This window comes from Schistocerca gregaria, chromosome X, assembly GCF_023897955.1.
Source record: "Schistocerca gregaria isolate iqSchGreg1 chromosome X, iqSchGreg1.2, whole genome shotgun sequence".
Classification (NCBI taxonomy): Eukaryota; Metazoa; Arthropoda; class Insecta; order Orthoptera; family Acrididae; genus Schistocerca; species Schistocerca gregaria.
The window spans coordinates 798957159-798982378 of NC_064931.1; the positions used below are offsets into that span (position 1 = coordinate 798957159).

Sequence of the window (25220 nt, forward strand, 5' to 3'; positions counted from 1 at the left end):
TTTTAAAAGTAATTGTTTCTGACAATGCTGTCATGCACCAAGCTATCTTTTTGCACCAATGCAAAAGCAGGAACACTTACGGTGGTCGTATTTGCGAGATGAGGTTTAGGGGAGTATTGATTTTCTTTGTGGGCAGTGTAGTATGTTACCTGCGCATCTCCGAACTTGACAAGTTTGACCGTATGATGAAGAAAGTGTTGAAGTTTGTTAAAGGCAAAAAAGATGAAAGAAAAGATTACGCACCTTCTAATATCGGCTTCAGTACCGGTGACCAATACGCCAAACAACCGGTTTCCAGGCCCACAGAAGAAGCGTCTACAACAATAGAGCATGCATGCGGATATAGTGTAGATATAAACGGAAAGGACAAAAGCCTTACAAAATTGCATAAGGTAACATGGCAAGGAAACCTGGAGAAAGTCAAAGCAGCAGTTAAAAAAACAGACATTGACATCCGTGACCGTTCAAACAGAACAGCATTGCATTTGGCTGCAGCAAGAGGTCATGCAAATGTTGTGTACTTTCTCGTAAATAACAAAGCAAGCGTTAACATTCGAGACAGTGATGGAAAAGTTCCTTTGTTGAAGGTATGAAGCGCGATTTTAAAACTAAATGCACCTTTTACTTTTTTGTGATTAGCATTTTGGAAGTAACATTGTTTTATCCTAGAATGACAACAGTGTACATGTACGAAACACAAAAAACGTTGCATAGCACAGAACCTCTAATGCATGAGTTAAAACTGCATTGTACTCATTCAACAGTTCTAAATATATTGATAAACTTATGTGTTATCTATACTACACCATAGAAATTTCTTTTGGCACATTCTGCATGTTATTGAATATTTTGCTGCACTCTTAATGTTCCCTCTATTTGTTGCCAGTTACTCAGTCAGATGATGCATACATGTGACGGAGTAGAACTACAAATGATACCAAACAGGATAGTGCAGAAACAAAATGCTGTGCTGTTATAGATAAATTTTCACTACAATTCAAATCGTAACTAACATAACATGAGTTAGGTTTTCTGTAGTTTCTCTCACTCACCTAGGATCTAATTAGGATGCTCACCAGGGAAAGTCCAGAAAAAGCTGCTTATGTTCAACACTGATTACATGTTCCTCATGCAGATAAATCCCTTGTACATGTACAGAGCTACACCAGAGTAATTACCTATTTGACTGTAGAGAAAAAAATGCATAGTACATCAGTTTGAATGTGCATGTCAGCTGTGAGTGTGATTCAGTTTGGACTGTACAGTTAGCAACATTCACTGTCTGCAACAGATTATCTATTCTCTCTATGTAATTTTAAAATGTATACTGAAATCTAAAAATCAAATAACCTGTACTTTAGTAAGAGTCTTCCATTATATGGAGCTATAAGTTCATTTCCGGTAAAATCATTATCTGGACCTCCTGTGTATTGCAAGCAGTTGCCTCAACCAAATGTACCACCCAAGCATATCAACAGGACTCATGCACACTACAGCACCACTGATGTTCCCCTTCTGTTACTTTTGAACTACAATGACAGGTTTTCCTGCTGGTTGCACATTTACATCTGCACTCCACAAGTTATCATCATTGTTTATCGGTCCAGACTGATATGTTGCATACATTGTTAGTTCATTGGACATAGGATCACTCAATTCCCAAAAATAGAGAGAGACATGACATTCATTACAGTAGTTATATCCTACAGATGCCATACAGAAAGGTGTGTAGGACATAGGGAGAAGTTGAAGACATACAATGCATCAGTCATAAATTACTAGTTATTAACAACCCAGTTTCAGTAGTATTAATTTCCAACAGTTCAAATTTCAATTTAAAAGAAATAATTTAAACATTTTATGTTTCATAATTGAGAAAATGTTTTACTGAGTAGAAGCAGTGTTCCATTAGAAATGTCAGAAATTTACCTATAAAAGACTTTTTATTTTCCTACTGCTGTAAATTATTAGATAGGCTATTGAATAATTTAACTAATATGAAAAACGTTTGATACAATATTGTTCTGGACTGAATCATTTTAGTATTACAGTTACTTCTTGTACTGTGACTATGAACATGTTTATTTTTTTGTAGTCTCTTAGTTCATGTTAAAAGGTACTCATTTGTAAGCAATATAGTCTCATGTAAATGCAGGGCAGTGTCATTTTTTTTTTTTAGTTGAAAGAAAAAGGCTTGAAGAATGTGCTACATGATTCTACTCATAATGCCTTAACTCACAAGTACCCAAGATAGGCTTTTTCTGCAAACTAGATGTGTTTCTGGTTGGGATAAATCCTCTCATAAGATTGATCCTTATCAAAGGAATTACTGGAACTATGTATTATAGAGATCATATCATAATTAACAGAAAAAAGTGACACAGGTGAAAATATTTTAAATGTCTAGACTCGTAGGACCTAACTGAAGTGCATATTGCCATGGTTGTGGAATAAGTCATCATCATCATCATCATCAATCATTTAAGACTGATTATGCCTTTCAGCATTCAGTCTGGAGCATAGCCCCCCTACAAAATTCCTCCATGTTCCCCTATTCAGTGCTAACATTGGTGCCTCTTCTCATGTTAAACCTATTACTTCAAAATCATTCTTAACCGAATCCAGGTACCTTCTCCTTGGTCTGCCCCGACTCCTCCTAACCTCTACTGTTGAACCCATGAGTCTCTTGGGTAACCTTGCTTCTCCCATGCGTGTAACATGACCCCACCATCTAAGCCTGTTCGCCCTGACTGCTACATCTATAGAGTTCATTCCCAGTTTTTCTTTGATTTCCTCATTGTGGACACCCTCCTGCCATTGTTCCCATCTACTAGTACCTGCAATCATCGTAGCTACTTTCATATCTGTTACCTCAACCTTGTTGATAAGGTAACCTGAATCCACCCAGCTTTCGCTCCCATACAACAAAGTTTGTTGAAAGATTGAATGGTGAACAGATAACTTAGTGAAACTTCCTGGCAGATTAAAACTGTGTGCCCGACCGAGACTCGAACTCGGGCAAGCACTTGCCCGCGAAAGGCAAAGGTCCCGAGTTCGAGTCTCGGTCGGGCACACAGTTTTAATCTGCCAGGAAGTTTCATATCAGCGCACACTCTGCTGCAGAGTGAAAATCTCATTCTAGATAACTTAGTCTTGGTACTGACTTCCTTCTTGCAGAAGAGAGTAGATCGTAGCTGAGCACTCATTGCATTGGCTTTACTACATCCTTGCTTCCAGTTCTTTCACTATGTTGCCATCCTGTGAGAATATGCATCCTAAGTACTTGAAACCGTCCACCTGTTCTAACTTTGTTCCTCCTATTTGGCACTCAATCCGTTTATATTTCTTTCCCACTGACATTACTTTCATTTTGGAGATGCTAATCTTCATACCATAGTCCTTACATTTCTGATCTAGCTCTGAAATATTACTTTGCAAACTTTCAATTGAATCTGCCATGACAACTAAGTCATCCGCACATGCAAGACTGCTTATTTTGTGTTCACGTATCTTAATCTCACCCCGCCAGTCTATTGTCTTCAACATATGATCCATAAATAATATGAACAATAGTGGAGACAGGTTGCAGCCTTGTCTTACCCCTGAAACTACTCTGAACCATGAACTCAATTTACCGTCAACTCTAACTGCTGGCCGACTATCCATCTAAAGACCTTTAATTGCTTGCAAAAGTTTGCCTCCTATTCCATAATCTCGTAAGACAGACAATAACTTCCTCCTAGGAACCCGGTCATATGCCTTTTCTAGATCTATAAAGCATAGATACAATTCCCTGTTCCCCTCATAACACTTCTCCATTACTTGCCGTAAGCTAAAGATCTGGTCCTGACAACCTCTAAGAGGCCTAAACCCACACTGATTTTCATCCAATTGGTCCTCAACTAATACTCGCACCTTCCTTTCAACAATACCTGAGAAGATTTTACCCACAACGCTGATTAAAGAGATACCTCTGTAGTTGTTACAATCTTTTCTGTTTCCATGTTTAAAGATTGGTGTGATTACTGCTTTTGTCCAGTCTGATGGAACCTGTCCCGACTCCCAGGCCATCTCAATTATCCTGTGTAGCCATTTAAGATCTGCCATTTCACTGTATTTGATGATTTCTGACTTAACTTCATCCACCCCAGCTGCTTTATTGCATATCAATCTATTGACCATTTTCTCCACTTCCTCAAATGTGATCCTATTTCCATCATCATTCCTATCCCATTCTACCTCGCAATCTGAAACATTACTGATCGTATTTTCACCTACATTGAGCAACTCTTCAAAATATTCCCTCCATCTGCCCAAGGCATCCACAGGATTCAAAAGCAGTTTTCCTGACCTGCCCAAAATACTTGTCAGTTCCTTCTTACCTCCCTTTTGAAGCTTGCTAATTACACTCCAGAACAGTTTTCCAGCAGCTTGACCCATAGTCTCCATCCTGTTTGCAAAGTCTTCCCAAGATTTCTTCTTGGATGCTGCAATTATCTGTTTGGCTATGTTTCTTTCTTCAACATAACTTTCTCTGTCTACATGAGTTCTAGTAGGAGCCATTTTTGATACGCCTTCTTTTTCCTTTTACAGGCTTCCTTGACTGTGTCATTCCACCATGCTATTTGCTTCATCCTACTTTTACACACTATTGTTCCAAGACATTCTTTAGCCACTTCTAGTACTGTGTCCCTGTACCTTGTCCATTCCTTTTCCAGTGACTGTAATTGACTACATTCAACTAACTGGTACCTTTCTGAGATCACTGACATGTACTTGTGCCTAATTTCCTTATCCTGAATTTTCTCCACTCTTATCCTCCTACATATGGACCTGACCTCCTGCACTTTCGGTCTCACAATCCCAATTTCACTGCAGATTAAATAATGATCAGTGTCACCAAAGAATCCCCTGAATACACGTGTGTCCTTCACAGCCTTCCTGAATTCCTGATCTGTTATTATGTAGTCAATGACAGATCTGGTTCCCCTGCCTTCCCAACTATACCGGTGAATGTTCTTATGTTTAAAAAAGGAGTTTGTGATTACTAAGCCAATACTGGCACAGAAATCCAGGAGTTGTTTCCTGTTCCTGTTGGCTTCCATATCCTCTCCAAATTTACCCATAACCTTTTCATACCCTTCTGTTCGGTTTGCAATCCTGGCATTAAAATCCCCCATGATCAGAACACTGTCCTTGTTCTTTACTCTAACAACTACATCACTGAGTGCCTCATAAAAACTATCCATCTTATCTTGATCTGTCCCTTCACAATGCGAATATACTGACACAATCCTAATTTTCTTGCTAGACACTGTCAAATCTATCCAGATCAGTCGTTCGTTTACATGCCTTATTGCAACTATGCTGGGTTCCATTTCTTTCCTGATGTAAAGCCCTACACCCCATTGTGCTATTCCTGCTTTGACTCCTGACAGGTAGACCTTGTATTCTCCCACTTCCTCTTCTTTCTCACCCCTTACCCGAATGTCACTAACAGCTAAAATGTCCAGCTGCATCTTACTTGCAGCCTCCGCCAGCTCTACCTTCTTCCCTGAGTAGCCCCCATTGATATTAATAGCTCCTCATCTCAGTACATGAAATTGACAGCAGACAAGTAAAATTTACATTAATCTTATGCAGATAAAACTCCAATATTGGTCCAACATGAAAAATAATCTACTTTACTTATTTTTATTTGCTCATGACATTTGGCGTTATATTCAAGTTAACTCTTCGATTCACAAATGTTATATTTGGCACAGAAGTGGGCAGTTTGGGCAACTTGTTGACCCTTGTTCTGGAGATTGAGAATTCTGACATTAGGCTCTTTATATCTATTTCCTTTGGTATCATTTGTTGTTAACAACATGAGCTTATTCCCAAGAATTGGCAGCTTTCACTCTGTTAATACTAGGCAAAAATCCAGTGTGCATTTGGATCACAAGTCCTTGACTCTTGTGCACAAGGTCATGCAGTATTTTGCTGCATTCATTTTCAATAACTTACCTGAAGCACAAATACTAAATGTGGGTCTGCAAACAAGCTGTGTGCAAGATAACTGTGAATGTGTGGTTATGAGCTGCCACTGACTTCAGTATGAAATATTGTACTAGTTAGTACAAATGTATTCGAAATATAAAATTTTCAATTAAGCCTCTTTCTAATAGAGTTCAAATTTTACCCATGGCCTACGGTTGGGGAATGTGGTAGATGCTTGGTGAGGCATCAGCACAATTTGCTGCTGATGTACAATGATATTAACACACCAATAGAAAGTCCAGATTGGAATGTCAACAATTATAAAAAGGGTAGATTATTACTCACCGTAAAGGTGACACATTCACTTGCACACAGGCACAGCGAAAAATCTGTTGCACACCGAGCTTTTGTCCAAAGCCTTCTTCAGAAGGGAAAGAAAAAACACACACACATGACCATGTAGCAAGCAGTTTGAGTGACTTGTTGGTGTAAGTTCATGAACCTCTTGCTCAGGTGTTTGAGAATTCTGACATTGGACACTATATATATATATATATATATATATATATATATATATATATATATATATATATATATATATATATATATATATATATATATATATATATATTGGTGCCATTTCTTGTGAACAATATGAGCTTATTGCTGAGAACTAGCAGTCATCACTCAGTTAATACTAGGCAGGAATCCAATCTGCATTTAGATCCCACTTCCTTGACTCTTGTGCAGGAAGGTGTGCAGTATTATGCTGCACCCATTTTCAGTAAGCTACTGCAAGCATTTAGAAAATCTTAGCAACAATCCTCACGGTGAAACTTCCTGGCAGATTAAAACTGTGTGCCCGACCGAGACTCGAACTCGGGACCTCTGCCTTTCACGGGCAAGTGCTCTACCATCTGAGTTACTGAAGCATGACTCACGCCTGGTACTCACAGCTTTACTTCTGCCAGTATCTCGTCTTCTACCTTCCAAACTTTACAGAAGCTCTCCTGCGAGCCTTGCAGAACCAGCACTCCTTAAAGGAAGGATACTGCAGAGACATGGCTTAGCCACAGCCTGGGGGATGTTTCCTGGCAGATTAAAACTGCGTGCCCGACCGAGACTTGAACTCGAGACCTGAGTTGGAGTCTCGGTCGGGCACACAGTTTTAATCTGCCAGGAAGTTTCATATCAGTGCACACTCCGCTGCAGAGTGAAAATCTCATTCTGAATCCTCACAGTTTCTAAACTGAAGAATTTCCTCATGCTCATAACTTTTATTGTGCTGGGGAGTTCCTGGAAAAATTAAGTAAAGTTCTGTTTTATGTTCTTGATTATGCTACTCTATTCACAGCAACTTGTCCTCTGCATAGCATTCATGTAAATTTTATTTTATCAAAACTCCAGGTTGGAATATCAACAAGTATGAAAAACATAGATTACTGCTCACTGTAAAGATCACATGTTGAATTGCAAACAGGCACTATGAAAAGACTGCTGCACACTGAGCTTTTCGCTAAAGCCTTCTTCTGTGAATCTGTGTGTGTTGCTTTCTTTTCTGAAGAAAGCTTGGTCATAAGCTCAGTGTACCAGTCTTTTCATTGCGCCTGTCTGCAACTCAACATGTCATCGTTACAGTGAGTGGCAATCTATCCTTTTCATAACTGTTAATACACCAATATCATCCAAGATTAGAAGGTCCGGCAGACCGTGTACTTTAGCCACCAAGATCACATGACCTTAATTCTGGATTATTCCGTCGGCTACAGCGCAAAAGTTAAGTGTAAAACAACACTGTTTATATGACTGAAGATCTGGAGTCAGAAATTGTAGTCTTGTCAAGCATTACGAGATGATCCCAGGTTTTGAAAAAAATTGTAACTCTGTGTAGATACAAGTCTATTATTGCAAGGACAGCATGTGAAGCAAAGAGTTTCAAGTGTACAGTAATTTGTAACATCTGAAGTAGTGTTGTATTGTTACCGTGCGGTTCTAGGTGCTTCAGTCTGGTACCGTGTGACCACTGCAGTCGCAGGTTCGAATCCTGCCTCGGGCGTGGGTGTGTGTGTGATGTCCTTAAGTTAGTTAGGTTTAAGTAGTTCTAAGTTCTAGGGGACTGATGACCACAGATGTTAAGTCCCATAGTGCTCAGAGCCATTTGAACCATTTGTATTGTTATTTTATCTCCACTGGATCTAGTGAACTCCACAGGCATTAATGATTGTTGATGAATCTACATCTATCTACATCTACATCCGTACTCCGCAAGCCACCTGACGGTGTGTGGCGGAGGGTACCCTGAGTACCTCTATCGGTTCTCCCTTCTATTCCAGTCTCGTATTGTACGTGGAAAAAAGGATTGTCGGTATGCTTCTGTGTGGGCTCTAATCTCTCTGATTTTATCCTCATGGTCTCTTCGCGAGATATACGTAGGAGGGAGCAATATACTGCTTGACTCTTCGGTGAAGGTATGTTCTCGAAACTTCAACAAAAGCCCGTACCGAGCTACTGAGCGTCTCTCCTGCAGAGTCTTCCACTGGAGTTTATCTATCATCTCCGTAACGCTTTCGCAATTACTAAATGATCCTGTAACGAAGCGCGCTGCTCTCCGTTGGATCTTCTCTATCTCTTCTATCAACCCTACCTGGTGCGGATCGCACACTGCTGAGCAGTATTCAAGCATTGGGCGAACAAGCGTACTGTAACCTACTTCCTTTGTTGTCGGATTGCATTTCCTTAGGATTCTTCCAATGAATCTCAGTCTGGCATCTGCTATACCGACGATCAACTTTATATGATCATTCCATTTTAAATCACTCCTAATGCGTACTCCCAGATAATTTATGGAATTAACTGCTTCCAGTTGCTGACCTGCTATTTTGTAGCTAAATGATAAGGGACCTATCTTTCTATGTATTCGCATCACATTACACTTCACTACATTGAGATTCAATTGCCATTCCGTGCACCATGCGTCAATTCGCTGCAGATCCTCCTGCATTTCAGTACAATTTTCCATTGTTGCAACCTCTCGATACACCACAGCATCATCTGCAAAAAGCCTCAGTGAACTTCCGATGTCATCCACCAGGTCATTTATGTATATTGTGAATAGCAACGGTCCTATGACACTCCCCTGCGGCACACCTGAAATCACTCTTACTTCGGAAGACTTCTCTCCATTGAGAATGACGTGCTGCATTCTGTTATCTAGGAACTCCTCAATCCAATCACACAATTGATCTGATAGTCCGTATGCTCTTACTTTGTTCATTAAACGACTATGGGGAACTGTGTCAAACGCCTTGCGGAAGTCAAGAAACACGGCATCTACCTGTGAACCCGTGTCTAAGGCCCTCTGAGTCTCGTGGACGAATAGCGCGAGCTGGGTTTCACACGATCGTCTTTTTCGAAACCCATGCTGATTCCTACAGAGTAGATTTCTAGTCTCCAGAAAAGACATTATACTCGAACATAATACGTGTTCCAAAATTCTACAACTGATCGACGTTAGAGATATAGGTCTATAGTTCTGCACATCTGTTCGACGTCCCTTCTTGAGAACGGGGATGACCTGTGCCCTTTTCCAATCCTTTGGAACGCTTCGCTCTTCTAGAGACCTACGGTACACCGCTGCAAGAAGGGGGGCAAGTTCCTTCGCGTACTCTGTGTAAAATCGAACTGGTATCCCATCAGGACCAGCGGCCTTTCCTCTTTTGAGCGATTTTAATTGTTTCTCTATCCCTCTGTCGTCTACTTCGATATCTACCATTTTGTCAACTGTGCGACAGTCTAGAGAAGGAAGCACAGTGCAGTCTTCCTCTGTGAAACAGCTTTGGAAGAAGACATTTAGTAATTCGGCCTTTAGTCTGTCATCCTCTGTTTCAGTACCATTTTGGTCACAGAGTGTCTGGACATTTTGTTTTGATCCACCTACCGCTTTGACATAGGACCAAAATTTCTTAGGATTTTCTGCCAAGTCAGTACATAGAACGTTACTTTCGAATTCATTGAAAGCCTCTCGCATAGCCCTCCTCACACTACATTTCGCTTCGCGTAATTTTTGTTTGTCTGCAAGGCTTTGGCTATGTTTATATTTGCTGTGAAGTTCCCTTTGCTTCCGCAGCAGTTTTCTAACTCGGTTGTTGTACCACGGTGGCTCTTTTCCATCTCTTACGATCTTGCTTGGCACATACTCATCTAACGCATATTGTACCATGGTTTTGAACTTTGTCCACTGATCCTCAACACTATCTGCACTTGAGACAAAACTTTTGTGTTGAGCCGTCAGGTACTCTGTAATCTGCTTTTTGTCACTTTTGCTAAACAGAAAAATCTTCCTACCTTTTTTAATATTTCTATTTACGGCTGAAATCATCGACGCAGTAACCGCTTTATGATCGCTGATTCCCTGTTCTGCATTAACTGATTCAAATAGTTCGGGTCTGTTTGTCACCAGAAGGTCTAATATATTATCGCCACGAGTCGGTTTTCTGTTTAACTGCTCAAGGTAGTTTTCAGATAAAGCACTTAAAAATATTTCACTGGATTCTTTGTCCCTGCCACCCGTTATGAACGTTTGAGTCTCCCAGTCTATATCCGGCAAATTAAAATCTCCACCCAGAACTATAACATGGTGGGGAAATCTACTCGAAATATTTTCCAAATTATTCTTCAGGTGCTGAGCCACAACAGCTGCTGAGCCAGGGGGCCTATAGAGACATCCAATTACCATGTCTGAGCCTGCTTTAACCGTGACCTTCACCCAAATCATTTCACAGTTCGAATAATGCAACCAGCCACAAATGAGACAACATGCTCCTGACCAAACCATCAGTGTAATTGGAAATGTTAGCCATCTGAAGATGAGCATGGTAGCCCAAAACTTATGGCATTGAAATGAAGCACTCTAAAAGTATTTGTGGCTGGTGACATTATTCACCAACAAATAGCATTGTATTTCTTGTTTAGGTAGGCCATGGGTAAAATTTGAGCCCAATTAGATGGTATTTAATCATATAGTTAACATTTGAATCACATCTGTCATTGCTAGAACAATAAGTCAGTGGTAGCTTGTGACCACACATTCACAAATGGCCCTTTAGCAGACCTATGTTTGCTGGAACATTTTTGCTGTGCTTTTTTCATGAAAGGACCATGAAAACAATGTAATTAGGCCTCATATGGAGGCATATAGACAGTTGTTGTTCTCTTGCTCCATTTGCATGTGGAACAGGAAATGAAAATGATGAGTAGTAGTTATAGTCATTTGTAAAGTTTACACGGTCATTTTACCTTCTTATTTAAGGGCTTTGTACATAAATGGTTTAATATACATGAAAGTGCATAATATAAAGAAACACACAAATGTCTTGTAATTGAGAATCTAGGTCTCTTAACCAGTCCACAGAGTGTCAGGAATCAGTTCATTGAGTCGACCAGGAAATACTCTTCAGTAAGGTGCCCCATAGTTTACACATCAATGCCACAGTCACACACTGGGGCATCTTTGAACCCCCATACATAAAAACATCTACCACGCCTTCCGTGCTCTGTACAGAATCAATTCGGAGTCTTCCATAATTTTCCGGGAAGACCAAATCCATTCGCACATTTAGTAGCCTCAGTAATAAGACAAGAAATTGCTGGAGGAAACTTCTGCCAGACTTATTTCCATTCTTGGCATGCATCATATACAAGTTCTTGCTGCATTGTCCAGGGTGGCTTCTGGATTTAAGTCTGCAGGCAGGTATATTTTTTTAGGTGATTATGCAGAAGTGACTTCCGATGAGTAGTACACTTTTGAAACACTCTTTACTGCTGCTTTTTGTCTAATTGATGGTGCTGCAATATTACATAATACAGGCAGGTGTGAAAGTGATGTTGACTTAGTGGTGCAACTAATTATTCTCATTTCTTGCTTTACTTTGACACCAGTGTTGTGTGCATATGCACTGGTTTTCTGTACTCAAGATCACTAATTTTCTGTTGAGTAAACCAATGTCAATCTAGCAATACAAACAGTATCTTTGTTTGCACTCCATCCTGACCCAGATAGTTTTCTAATAATATCAACTCTGCTCTTCACTTTTGTTGTTGTGTATTCTATGTGATTCTTAAAAGGAAGTGTCCAGTCCAAAGTGACCCCCAAAAATTTTGGTTGTGGTTTATGTTCCAGAGAAACATTTTTGAAGACCACATTTAATTAGTGATTCACCTCATGGTTATTAAGGTGATAAGCATTTACCTGTAGTTTAGATGGATTGGGCTTCAATCTGTGGTGCTTGAAGTAATCACCAATTATGTGTTAATCTGTATCCAAAGCTCCTTTACAGTTTTCAGTGTTTCCTGCTCGATAAGGTAATGCTAGATCATCAGTAAACTGAATCTTTTTAGCTTTAGTGTGTGTCATATCGACAGTATAAAGATTAAAAAGGATTGGTGATAGCACCAAGTCCTGCAGTAGCTCATAATTCAGCCTTCACCATCTACTACCTTTTTCTCCAATGAGTGCTTGGAATCACCTGTTATTAAGTATGCTATCAATTAGATTAATTAGTATTTTGCATGATATGATTTCAGCAAATTTAAGTAGCAGCGCATGGCACCGTATGATATCAAATGTGGCTGTAAGATCAACAAATGCTACTGCAGTCTTTATTTTATATTGGTAATCTGCTTCAGTAAACGATATTAATATCAATACATAATCACAAAAACTGTGATTCTTTTGAAAACTGGATTGTTGGAGTGGAGTTTCTTTGTCGGTTAGTGATTGAATTCATTTTAGTAGTTTATAAACTACTCTAAGCAGTGATGCAGGTCTGTAAAGTGATTCATAAACTACACTAAGCAGTGATGTAGATCTGTAGTGTGATTCTTCATTGCCATCTTTTCTATGTTCTTGGCACCTATTACGTTTTCAGCCCTAAAATTTGTTGTCAGGTTTCTGGTAATCAGAATCATGTTATGTAGTTGTAGCAACCATTACTTAGTGCTCGGGCCCACATTATTCAGGAACTGTGGATACATTTCATCAAAATCAGGTGCTTTGTTCATATGCACACTTTCCAAATCTTTCTCCAGCTCATCAGTTGTGAACTCATGCGAGAGCTCTGTATGAGGAGCTGGCTGAGAGTGTTAGAGTCATCACTGTGGCCTCATAAGTCTAGGGCTATTTTTGTCCATAGTTGCTTTAGCATTCTGCAGTGAGTGTGCTGTGACTTTGTTTGAGCTGATGTTTTGTTGGCATCACACTAGCTGAGAATCTGCACCCAGTGCAGATGGATGACTCAAGTGGGTGAAAGTGAGACTCTCTGCAGCTTCTTGCCATTTTCTTTTTCTGTAGTCATTTGAACCTTGAAGTAGTTCCTCTGTTGCTTCATTTGAATGTGTCAGTTGATATTCTTTGTATAGATCATCACACTAATCAGACCATCCTGGGATACGTGTTCCCTGTATCCTCTGAATATTGGTCTTTTGGCTACCTCTTTGACAGATGTTGTAAACCTATCATAGTTCTTCATTTGCACGGGAATGAATTCAACAATCTCATCAAGTTTATCAATGAATTGTTGCCAGGTCACTTTTTTGACATTCCAGTGAGCTTTACCAGTTGAACTTGCAAGCTATATCTGGATGCCGTGATCAGAATGAGGTTAAGTTGTCTGTGTGGAAAAGTGTCTATTATTTTCCTGTTTGCCAGTTCATTTCCATTAGCATTTTGTTGTGATAAAGCATAGGTCTGGTGTTGTGTTCTTCACCCATCTGCCTAATTGGAATGTTCCTTTAAAACAGATACAGATTACTCAAGGACAACCAATATTCTAAGATGTTGCCATTTATATCATTATCCTAATATCCTTAATCGTGGTTCCCATTATTAAAATTTCCAACATAGATAGTTGGGTCTGTGAAAAGTCTCAGCAGAGTTGTTGACCACAACACTACTGGTATGTGTGTGTGTGTGCGTGTGTGTGTGTGTGTGTGTGTGCGCGCGCGCGCGCGCACGCGCGCGAGTGCGAGTGTATACCTATCCTTTTTTCCCCCTAAGGTAAGTCTTGGAGTCACGAATGATGGCGACCGAGTTTAGGGTTGCTTTGTTGTTCTGTGAATCCCCGCCACGCATTCTCCGACAGCCAGTGACCTTTCAGGAGTATTCTGAGTGCTCTGCTGTGAATATCGTAGCCAAAGCAAGCATTAAACGTGACCGTAGCAAGTTTTTACACTAGTTGCAAGTTTTCACTGCTGATGTTGGTTGTAAGATACAAATTCTACATAAGTAAGCAAAGGGAACGATACACGCTTTCTTCGAGTGCATGGCACGTGAATGCATGTACCGCAACTGTTGCCTGAAACCGGCAAAAATGCGAACCCCATCCATGCCTTGACCTGCGCGAACTTGCGACAGTTGTCGGAATGGAATAGGGCTGCAAATGCTTCTGCTCTCTGGCTCTCATCGTGTAACTCGGGGATAATATCCTTCCCTTTCTGCCGCCAGACGCGTGCGCTTAACGCTTGTTAAAGTGCTTAAATAAAATATTCACGACGCTGCTGATCGACAAGTACAAATGCTAACCAGGGTACAGTCTAGGAGGCTGATGTCAAATGACGAATCGAATGCGTGTGTCAATTAAAATTCACACGCGTTTATTCATGAATAAACACAGGTCAGTGGTGGTATCTTCCAAACAGTTACATGCCTTTTTAATTGCTGCTCGAGCCCCCAATAGCGATACTGAACCTGCTGTAAATTTTAATACAATGCTGAAGAACATCGATTGATATTTAGCAAATAGAACAGTTCGCTAAAACATGAACTAGTCCGGATGGTCTAAAGTTCACTCGACACTACTGCGAATACCTAAGAGGCGCTCGAAGGGAAACAAGAGTCACACAGCTACGATTTTGCAGCAAAGTTCCATTTACATGCAAAAACAATCACCAAAACACACAACGCATGAAAAACACGTCTCTACTGTGCACCACATCGAAAATATCCTAAGTCCGGATTCGTTGTGAAAAGTTCTATCTGCCGTTTGCACGAACACATGCAAAATTTGGCTAAGTTCTACACTTCTGGAACCGCAAAAAGCATCACCAAAGTGTCGCGTCGAGCAACAAAGGTCATGCATAGGCAAAGGCGGGACAGCTCTGCTTCCCCTTTGAGCTTTGCGTCAGGTCCGCTTAAATACCCTCGATCCGAAATTCGCTAGGCTACATTACGTAACTGTTTTCCATTGATCACTACTTCTTTGCATACCTTTTTACTTAGGAGTTCAATCTTAATTCTGTTTGCTCCATTATATGAGCGCTCAAATTCTTATCAAAACCAATATATTACACAAATATGTAGCTGCAGTAGTTTGCCCACAATTAATGTTTTACAATTACGTACGTAGAGTGCCACTAAATACACTACTGGCCATTAAAATTGCTACGCCAAGAAGGAATGTAGATGATAAACGGGTATTCATCGGACAAATATATTATACTAGAACTGACATGTGATTACATTTTCATCCAATTTGGGTGCATACATCCTGAGAAATTAGCACCCAGGACAACCTCCTTTGGCCGTAATAACGGCCTTGATACGCCTGGGCATTGAGTCAAGCACAGCTTGGATGGCATGTACAGGTACAGCTGCCCGTGCAGCTTCAACACGATACCACAGTTCATAAAGAGTAGTGACTGGCGTATTGTGACGAGCCAGTTGCTCGGCCACCATTGACCAGACGTTTTAAATTGGTGAGAGATCTGGAGAATGTGCTGGACAGGGCAGCAGTCGAACATTTTCTGTATCCAGAAAGGCCCGTATAGGAGCAGCAACATGCGGTCGTGCATTATCCTGCTGAAATATAGGGTTTCGCAGGGATCGAATGAAGGGTAGAGCCACAGGTCGTAACACATCTGAAATGTAACGTCCACTGCTCAAAGTGCCGTCAATGCGTACAAGAGGTGACCGAGAAGTGTAACCAATGGCACCCCATACCATCACGCCGGGTGATACGCCAGTATGGCGATGACGAATACACGCTTCCAATGTGCGTTCAGCGCGATGTCGCCAAACACGGATGCAACCATCATGATGCCGTAAACAGAACCTGGATCCATCCGAAAAAATGACGTTTAGCCATTCGTGCACCAGGTTTTTCGTTGATTACACCATCGCATGCGCTCCTGTCTGTGATGCAGCGTCAAGGGTAACCGCAGCCATGGTCTCCAAGCTGATTTTTCATGCTGAACGTCGTCGAACTGTTCGTGCAGATGGTTGTCTTGCAAACGTACCCATCTGTTGACTCAGGGATCGACACGTGGCTGCACGATCCGTTACAGCCATGCGGATAAGATGCCTGTCATTTCGACAGCTAGTGATACGAGGCCGTTGGGATCCAGCACGGCGTCCCGTATTACCATCCTAAACCCACCGATTCCATATTCTGCTAACAGTCATAGGATCTTTACCGACGCGAGCAGCAATGTCGCGATACTATAAACTACAATCTCAATAGGTTACAATCCGACCTTTATCTGAGTAGGAAACGTGATGGTACGCATTTCTCCTCCTTGCACGACGCATCACAAGAACGTTTCACCAGGCAAATTGGTCAACTGCTGTTTGTGCATGAGAAATTCGTTGGAAACGTTCCTCATGTCAGCACGTTGTAGGTGTCGCCACCGGCGCCAACCTTGTGTGAATGCTCTGAAAAGCTAATCATTTGCATATCACAGCATCTTCTTTCTGTCGGTTAAATTCTTCGTCTGTAGCACGTCATCTTCGTGGTGTGGCAATTTTAATGGTCAGTAGTGTATATGTGATAGTGTGACAAACAATTACACAAACAAAATAATATAAAAATTACAAGAAATCACATGGAATGTAACACTCTGGTAACAGTAATCGTGAACAAAATACAACGTTCAGTTTTCCCTGGCAACATTGGGCCTATCGTTGAGTCTATAGTCCGTAGTTTGCTTATGGATTATTTTACTCTTGAAGCACTACACTATTTTACTCACTCAAGATTGCACACGAAAGGAACATCTCACAGAATCAATTGTTCTCGCAGATACAGCAAGCTCCGTGGAGCCAGCATTGCCGTGATGTCCCTTGCAGCATGCCAGCCAGACCCAGTTCTGACCAAGAAACACCGTCTCCACGAGCTACTGCGGCCCGAATAACTAACACGTCCCCCAAAAAGTGAGCCTACTCAGTCACACCCTTGGTAGAACAAAACTATATACACCTGAGAGCCCTTCAGCAGAAAGAAAGACAACTGCAGTCGCGGTGCCGAGAACAAGATATGTGATTGCCGTTTTCTGCAGTGTCTTCATGTGAAGAAAAAACACTGACCACACCACAACACAGCACACTTCGGGTAACAGATCTAGGCCTGAACTATGTCCTTCAGTTCAGCTAATCAATCAGGCGTCAGTTGATTACACAAAACATGCCACAAAACCGAGCAAATTTACGTTTCAATAAAAGCATTAAATTTACGCGTAAATAAGAATTAAATTCTGTGCGATCTCTGCATATCAAGAATTAATTCACACATAATTGCAAACTTCAATGCCACCCCCATGCACCAAGAATTAATCGACTAGATTAATTAAAACATAATTTACCCCCGCCGGCCGGTGTGGCCGTGCGGTTCTAGGCGCGTCAGTCTGGAACCCCATGACCGCTACGGTCACAGGTTCGAATCCTGCCTCGGGAATGGATGTGTGTGATGTCGTTAGGTTAGTTAGGTTTAAGTAGTTCTAAGTTCTAGGGGACTGATGACCACAGATGTCGAGTCCCATAGTGCTCAGAGCCATTTGAACCATAATTTACCCCCAAAATAAATACGTAAACATACAAATATATTCATAAACAAAGCCCCCAAAATTTATCCACTGAGTACTTACAGACAAGGTGATTCTACAGTGAACACTGTCAGGATTCCGACCACTGTTCACATCTGAACATACAGTCTCAGTTCAGTAAGATACCTAAGGCCCAGGCGCTTCCCTGAAACTGGGTATATTAGCCGATACACCTTCGGATGCAGACACTGCATAATCACAAAGGGCCCATGGTACAATTCAAACAGGTTCTTAATTTCTCTGTCCACTTTACTGAATTTCTTCTGGGTTTTGACGAGTACTATGTGCCCCGTTTTGTACTGCACAATCTTGTACCTTCCATCATGCTGTTTCAGCCTCTCTCTCGCCTTCTTTTACATGTGCAGTTTTACTCTCACTTCAGTTTCCTGGTCTGAAAATTGCCCTTCTGGAGGTAAATCCACTACCTGCATCAGCAGGTTCGCCGGTTTGTCATGTATCATCACCCCATGCTGTGTAAACCCAGTTGCACAACTCTCGGTGCTATTCATTACGTCATCAAACGCTTGTATATACTCGGCCCACTTCGATTGCTTGTGGTTGCAATATGTTCTTGCTAGCCCGCCTAACTCCCCCATGTAGCGTTCAGCCGGATTTCCAGCCAGATGTCCAACTGATGTCCGCACATGTTTTACACCTGCCCCAGTCATGAAATCTTCCCATAATCTTGACACAAATTACGACCCATTTTCTGACAATGAGGCCCTAGGCTTCCCTACCTTTGGAAAATAGTCCTTTTACAGTTTATTTTTAATGACTGCACTAGTGTCTCTCTTCATGTCGTGTAGTTTAACATATTTCAAGAATACGTTTACAGGAAGCAGTACATATTTTACTCTGACACAACCTGAGGGAGGGTTATCAAGCACGTCAATGGCCAGTAAATCCAGTGTTTTATTGGGAATAATGCGTTGCATCAGTCCCTGATTCGCCACTGTGCTGCGCTTTACCCACTGGCTGCGATCACAACCCCTGAGCTATTGCTATCCACTGTAGAGCACATCACGACCTGTGTGATAGTGACCACTTCCCCATCTTTCTGTCACTGCACCAGTATCAGGCCCATGGACGCCTACCCAGGTAGGCTTTAAACAAGGCAGACTGGGAAACTTTCAACTCCGCTGTCACCGTTTAATCTCCCCCACATGGTAACATTGATGTCGTGGTTGAGCAGGTAACTACAACGATCGTTTCTGCTGCGGGAAACGCGATCCCTCGCTCTCTAGGGTGCCCCTGGCGAAAGACGGTCCCTTCTTGGTCTCCGGTAGTCGCTGAGGCAATTAATGAGCGTCGTCGAACTCTACAATGGCATAAGCAGCGCCCTTCTTTGGAGCACCTCATAGCCTTTAATCAGCTCCATGCCCACATTCGCCAGCTTATCAAAAGGCGGAAACAAGAGCGTTGGGAGAGCTACGTGTCGATCGTTGTGTGCCATACGTCACTTTCCCAAGTCTGGGCAAAGATCAAACGAGTTTTTGGGTACCAGACCCCAACGGGTCTTAACATAAATGGCGTGTTATCTACTGACGCAAACGCGATTGTCGAGCACTTTGCTGAGCACTGAGCTCGCGCCTCTGCATCAGAGTGTTATCCCCCCGCCTTTCGCACTCTCAAATGGCGGGTGGAAGGGAAAGTCCTCTCGTTTACTAAACGCCACAGCGAGCCCTGTAACGCCCCATTTACGGAGTGCTCTTGCACATTGCCCCGACACAGCTCCTGGGCCCGATCAGAACCACAGTCAGATGATTAAACATCTCTCATCTGACTACACGCGACATCTCCTCGTGATCTTCAACTGGATCTGGTGCTATGGCGTTTTTCCATCGCACTGGCGGGAACCGGCCGCTGTGGCCGAGCGGTTCTATACGCTTCAGTCTGGAACCGAGTGATCGCTACAGCCGCAGGTTCGAATCCTGCCTCGGGCATGGATGTGTGTGATGTCCTTAGGTTAGTTAGGTTTAAGTAGTTCTAAGTCTAGGGGGCTGATGACCTCAGATGTTAAGTCTCATAGTGCTCAGAGCTATTTGAACCATTTGAACCTCTGGCTGGAGAGCATCATCATACCAGTGCTCAAACCCAGCAAAAACCCGCTTGATATGGATAACTATCGACCCATCAGCCTCACTAACGTTCTTTGTAAGCTACTGGAATATATGGTGTGTCGGCAGTTGGTTTGGGTCATGGAGCCACGTGGCCTACTGTCTCTGTGCCAGGGCAACTTCCGCCTGTGTCGCTCTGCCACTGATAATCTTGTGTCCCTCGAGTTTGCCATACAAACAGCCTTTTCCAGACGCCAACACCTTGTTGCCGTCTTTTTTGATTAATGAAAATTGTATGACACGACCTGGCGACATCATATCCTTGCCACATTATACGAGTGGGGTGTCAGAGGCCCGCTCCCGATTTTTATCCAAAATTTCCTGTCGCTTTGTACTTTCCGTGTCGAAGTTGGTGCCACCCATAGTTCCCCCCATATCCAGGAGAATGGGGTCCTGCAGGGCTCTGTATTGAGAGTATCTATATTTGTAGTGGCCATTAACGGTCTAGCAGCAGCTGTAGGGCCGTCCGTCTTAACCTCTCTGCATGCAGACGACTTCTGAATTTCGTACTGCTCCACCAGTACCGGTGCTGCTGAGCGGCCCCTACAGGGAACCATCCACAAGCTGCAGTCATGGGCTCTAGCCCACGGCTTTCAGTGTTCGGCGGCAAAGTCGTGTGTTATGCACGTCAGTCGGCGTCGGACCGTTCATCCGGAACCAGAACTTTGCCTTACTGATGATCCCCTCACTGTAGTGGAGACTTATCGATTCTTAGGACTGGTTTTCGACGCCCGATTGACTTGGCTTCCTCACCTTCGTCAGCTTAAGTAGAAGTGCTGGCAGCACCTCAATGCCCTCCACTGTCTGAGCAACACCAACTGGGGTGCAGATCGCTCTACGCTGCTGCAGCTATACAGAGTCCTTGTTCAATCCCGCTTTGACTGTGGGCGTCTGGTTTATGGTTCGGCGGCGCCCTCAGCATTGCGTTTACTTGACTCAGTGCACCACGGTGGCGTTAGACTAGCAACGGGAGTGTTTAGGACGAGTCCGGTGACCAGCGCCCTTGCAGAGGCCGGAGTCCATCCATTGCAAGTCAAGCATGCACAACTGCTCGCCAGTTACGTTGCACACATTCATAGTTCTCCTGCGCATTAAAATTATAGTGTCCTTTTCCCACCCATGGCGGTTCATCTCCCACCGTTCAAATGGTTCACTTGTCTTTGGCAGCTCTTGCAATGGTGCGCTACTTTTTCCTTAATTATTCCGTCTGTTACGAGAATCACATTGTGAAACAAACCCGAAAACGTCAGCTTTGCGGCTCGGCCGCCAAAACATTTAAGCTATTTTAATGTTTGTTGCTTTTTTACCACAATGTCCTGATAATAAAGAATCGTGTTGTTCTCTCATGATTTGCTCTTTCGTGTTTTCTGGAATAACCAGGCGGTTTCCTTTACTAGTGATTTTGTACAATAATCCATCTATTTCGACAAAACGTTGGTCATTTTTCGACAATTTCCATTGTGGATCTTCTTCTTGAGCTGTCTTTAACTCTTCTTCTCGACTCATTTTGACACAAACATTGACTTTTCGACTCATTGCATCAGCATGCACATTTTGTTTACCAGGTCGGTGAATAACCTTAAATTGCTACTCACTCAGTCTTAATGCCCATCTTGTTAATCTGGAACTTGGATCCTTTAAGCCCAATAACCATTTAAGTGCGGCATAATCTGTAATAACTTTAAATTCTCTTCCTGTTAAGAAACATCTGTTATGTGTTATACCAAAAACCAAAGCACAAAGCTGCTTCTCAGTAGTAGTATAATTACAATCTGATTTGTTTAATTGTCTGGAAGCAAATGAGATTCGATGTTCATGACCATCAGCTTTCTGAGACAAGATTGTACCCTTGCCAAAATTAGGTGCTTCTGTTGAAAGAATGAAAGGTTTACTGAAATCCGGATACGCTAACACTGGGGCTGTGGTTCGAGCAGTCTTAAGTGCATTCTGTCGACCAATTAAATGTGGCTCTGTTCTTCACTATCTGTGTCATTGGACGTGCTATATTCGCATAACCGGCTATACATCGTCTGTAGAAATTTGACAACCCCAAGAATGATTGTAGTTCTTTCACATTCTGTGGTCCAGGAAAATTCTTTACATCTTCAGTTAATTTTGGATCAGGTCGAACACCGTCACTGGTTATAACATGACTAAGATAATTAACTTTACTTTGTGCAAAATGACATTTAGCTATTGGTAAAGACAGGTTTGCGCTTCCTATACGCTCAAAAACAACTTGTAGTCTCTCAGTATGCTGCTTCTGTTTTCAAAAAAAAATTATTTCATCATCAAGGTAAACAAATGCTTGTGTTGGGGTGAGCCCTCGTAAAACTGAGTCCATCAGACGTTGAAATGTCGCTGGAGCGTTACGAAGTCCAAATGGCATACGAAGATTTTACTTGTATACTCCTGTCGTTGTTAGAAATGAAGTTTTTGCTTGATCATCTGGATGCACTGTTAACTGGTGATAACCATCTGTTAAATCACATACCGAAAAAATTCGACATCTGCCCAAGTAATCCAAGGTTTCCACTAAATTTGGTTAAGTGGTAAATGTCGTGTGTTGTCACAGCCTTCAAAGATCTGTAATCAACACAAAAACGGAACTTTGGTTCTCCAGAAATTGATTTCTTCTTTACAGTTACAACAGGCGAACACCACGATGGGTCTGAAGAATCTCTTGGTTTTATAATTCCGGCTTCTAATTGTTCTTTAACCATGTCTTCTACCAACTCTCTTTGACTGAATGATGTTCGGTAAGGTTTCTGTGTGATTGGGGCTGCATTCCCTGTATGAATACGATGCTCAACTAAATGAGTGACAGGTAAATTTGCACGTTCTCGGAATAAATCTGCATAATCCAACAAAACAGGCGCTAAAATCTACTGTTCATCAGCTGTCAAATGTTCTATCTTCTTCCAAATCTTGCCCTTCAGTTCATTATTAACTCCGTCTCCTCGTTGCAATTTTGCGGTACTGTTTCAAAAAATCTGTGTTTATAGCTGCAGAATTTGTTACCTCATCTGGAATCTGTATTACATCACTTTACTTACGCTCGACACTTCAGCAACTTTCTTTCCTCGTGGCAAAACAACATCCTCATTGCTCATATTCGTTATTGTAACCGGGACTTTTGCGACATTCTGTCTCACCATGGTAGCGACACCTACACTTTTAACAACATAACAGTGCATTGTATCCAGTAACTCACTTTTCTCGGATCGCTCAATTAATAAAAAAGTTCCTTCCTTGGATATGGGTGATTTAACTTCAACGTAGATTGTCTTTCCTGCTCCCTTGGGAATTTGCTGAGGCTGATCAATCGACTCGGGCGGTTTGAACTGATGCATCGTTTGGGCGGTCGATTCCCATTACGTCAGCATTGTTGTTCCTTTGAGTACGATCTGAAGAACGATTTCCTAGGTTATAGCTGCTAGGCCTAGTCTGATCTTTCTTTGTGCGACAAATATCTCTGCTTCGTTTGCGGACAAGAAATCGAATCAAAGTACACCGTCATAACGCGTTTCGTTATTTGAAATTACTTGCACCCTTACTGTGTATTTATCTTTATTTTCACCTTCATCTTGGCCTTGGCCTAGAATTAATTCTACGTCAACTTCTCCATAGTTACGTAGCTTCCCTTCGTTTAACCCTCGCACTTTTAATAGCGGCGGTTTCAATTTATCCCGTTTATCTATGCAACACCACATTAATGAGGCCTGTGCTCCTGTGTCAATAAGTAGTTTGATGTTTCTCCCGCGATATACAGCGAAGTCATTTTCGGTCTGATTTTCACTGGAACTAACAGGAATCACTGTCTCTGGCAAGGGGCGAACGGAGTGGTGGCCCGTACATCCCCGTACTCGTTTAAAGATCTGGCAGATTGTCTCTTGTTCGCATTACTTTTCTTGTTGTTGCGACAATCTCTCGAAACATGACTCTGCATCCCGCAGTGATAGCAGATTCGATTATTTTTACAAACCTTACGCTTGTGACCCAGCTTATTGCATCTGTAGCATTGTACTGTTGTGTTGAAAACTCTGCGTTCTTGTTTCTGTATCTCATTCGGTCGTCTTAGCGCTTCAACGAAACCAACAGCTGATTCTACTGCTTCCTGAAACGTTTTACTTCGTGCCAAACTAACAGCTTTGCTTACTTGCTCTCCGTGCAATTCGTGAATGAATGTGTCCAAGGCTCTCTGGTCGGCTTCGAACAACTGAATATGATTTTCATCTTCTACTAACCCGTACGTTTGAGCGTCGATGTTTCGAATTATGTCGGCAAACTACTCGATAGATTCGTCTCGTCGAATTCGCAAACTGTAAAGTTGCTTTCTGTGAAATCTGATCGCGTTTTTTACGTTTAAATCTCTGCACAACAATCGTTCTAAAATCATTGTAATCTTCTGTTTTCACGCAAGTAGGCTCCGCGCTAATGAAATCTTGTGCTGCTCCCTGAATTCTTAATTTGGCAACCACTAACTTATCAGATCTGTCCATGATCCTAACAGTGCGGCACCTTCAAGTTTACGAAAAAAACATCTTCACGCCATCTTCGGGTTTCCCGCTAAACACTGGTACTGATGGCAATAATGAAAAAGTCTTTATTGTAGTTTTATCTGCATTGCATGAACCATCATTTGACAAATATATCGGAATGTTACGCTCGCTTCTTTCTGCTTTTAACTGCCGAATCTCTTCGTGCAGTTCATTAAAACAGTTTGTAGATCGACAACGCTACTCTGATTGGATTGCGACATTTTGTCTAATTTAACGCCGATGAGTCACTCACATGTAAAATAAAAATCCATCACTGCCTTTAGTAATCTAGCCAAACTGGAGTAGACCAACGTGAATTCCAGCGTTGGATGTCCCTGCATAGTCGGAAGATATTCATGCTGCTGCTGCTGCTGCTCGAAGTTCACGTTGTACTGCCCCTCTTCAGGACTGTAGATTTTCCATCATTATCCCCATGTTTACACCACTTCTATAAGGGGGTTGTTTGTGTTGTTGCCCTGGATGATGATTACACGAATATTTTGTGAGAATTTGTAAGTGGTGGGTCCTTGAGGTGCGACAATGCACGAACACCGAGAAGTAAGTTTAAACAGTTTTATTAACAAAGGCGGATTATAAAACACGCGCGCTACGCGTACCCATCATCACTGTGTCTGACATCCTAATTACGGTCGTATCGAAAGGCTCCAAGAAAAGAGAGATATTCGCGCCCGAGGCCGCGCTACAGACG

At 42.0% G+C, this 25220-nt stretch overlaps 2 protein-coding genes across 3 annotated transcripts in view; one reads left to right on the plus strand and one right to left on the minus strand.

The window, feature by feature from the left end:
- Nucleotides 1–110, minus strand: part of LOC126299387 (malonyl-CoA decarboxylase, mitochondrial-like) — a 97550-nt gene extending 97440 nt beyond the window's left edge. The window contains exon 1 of the mRNA XM_049991255.1: nucleotides 81–110. The gene's annotated coding sequence lies outside the window, so the exon portion shown is untranslated. The remainder of the gene's footprint in view (nucleotides 1–80) is intronic.
- The window catches only part of LOC126299386 (uncharacterized), a 478915-nt gene continuing 453781 nt past the window's right edge, over nucleotides 87–25220 (plus strand). For both annotated transcript variants that reach the window (XM_049991253.1, XM_049991254.1), the window contains exon 1: nucleotides 87–587. In XM_049991253.1, coding sequence (XP_049847210.1) covers nucleotides 99–587 — 489 coding nt within the window. In that variant the 5' untranslated portion in view covers nucleotides 87–98. The remainder of the gene's footprint in view (nucleotides 588–25220) is intronic.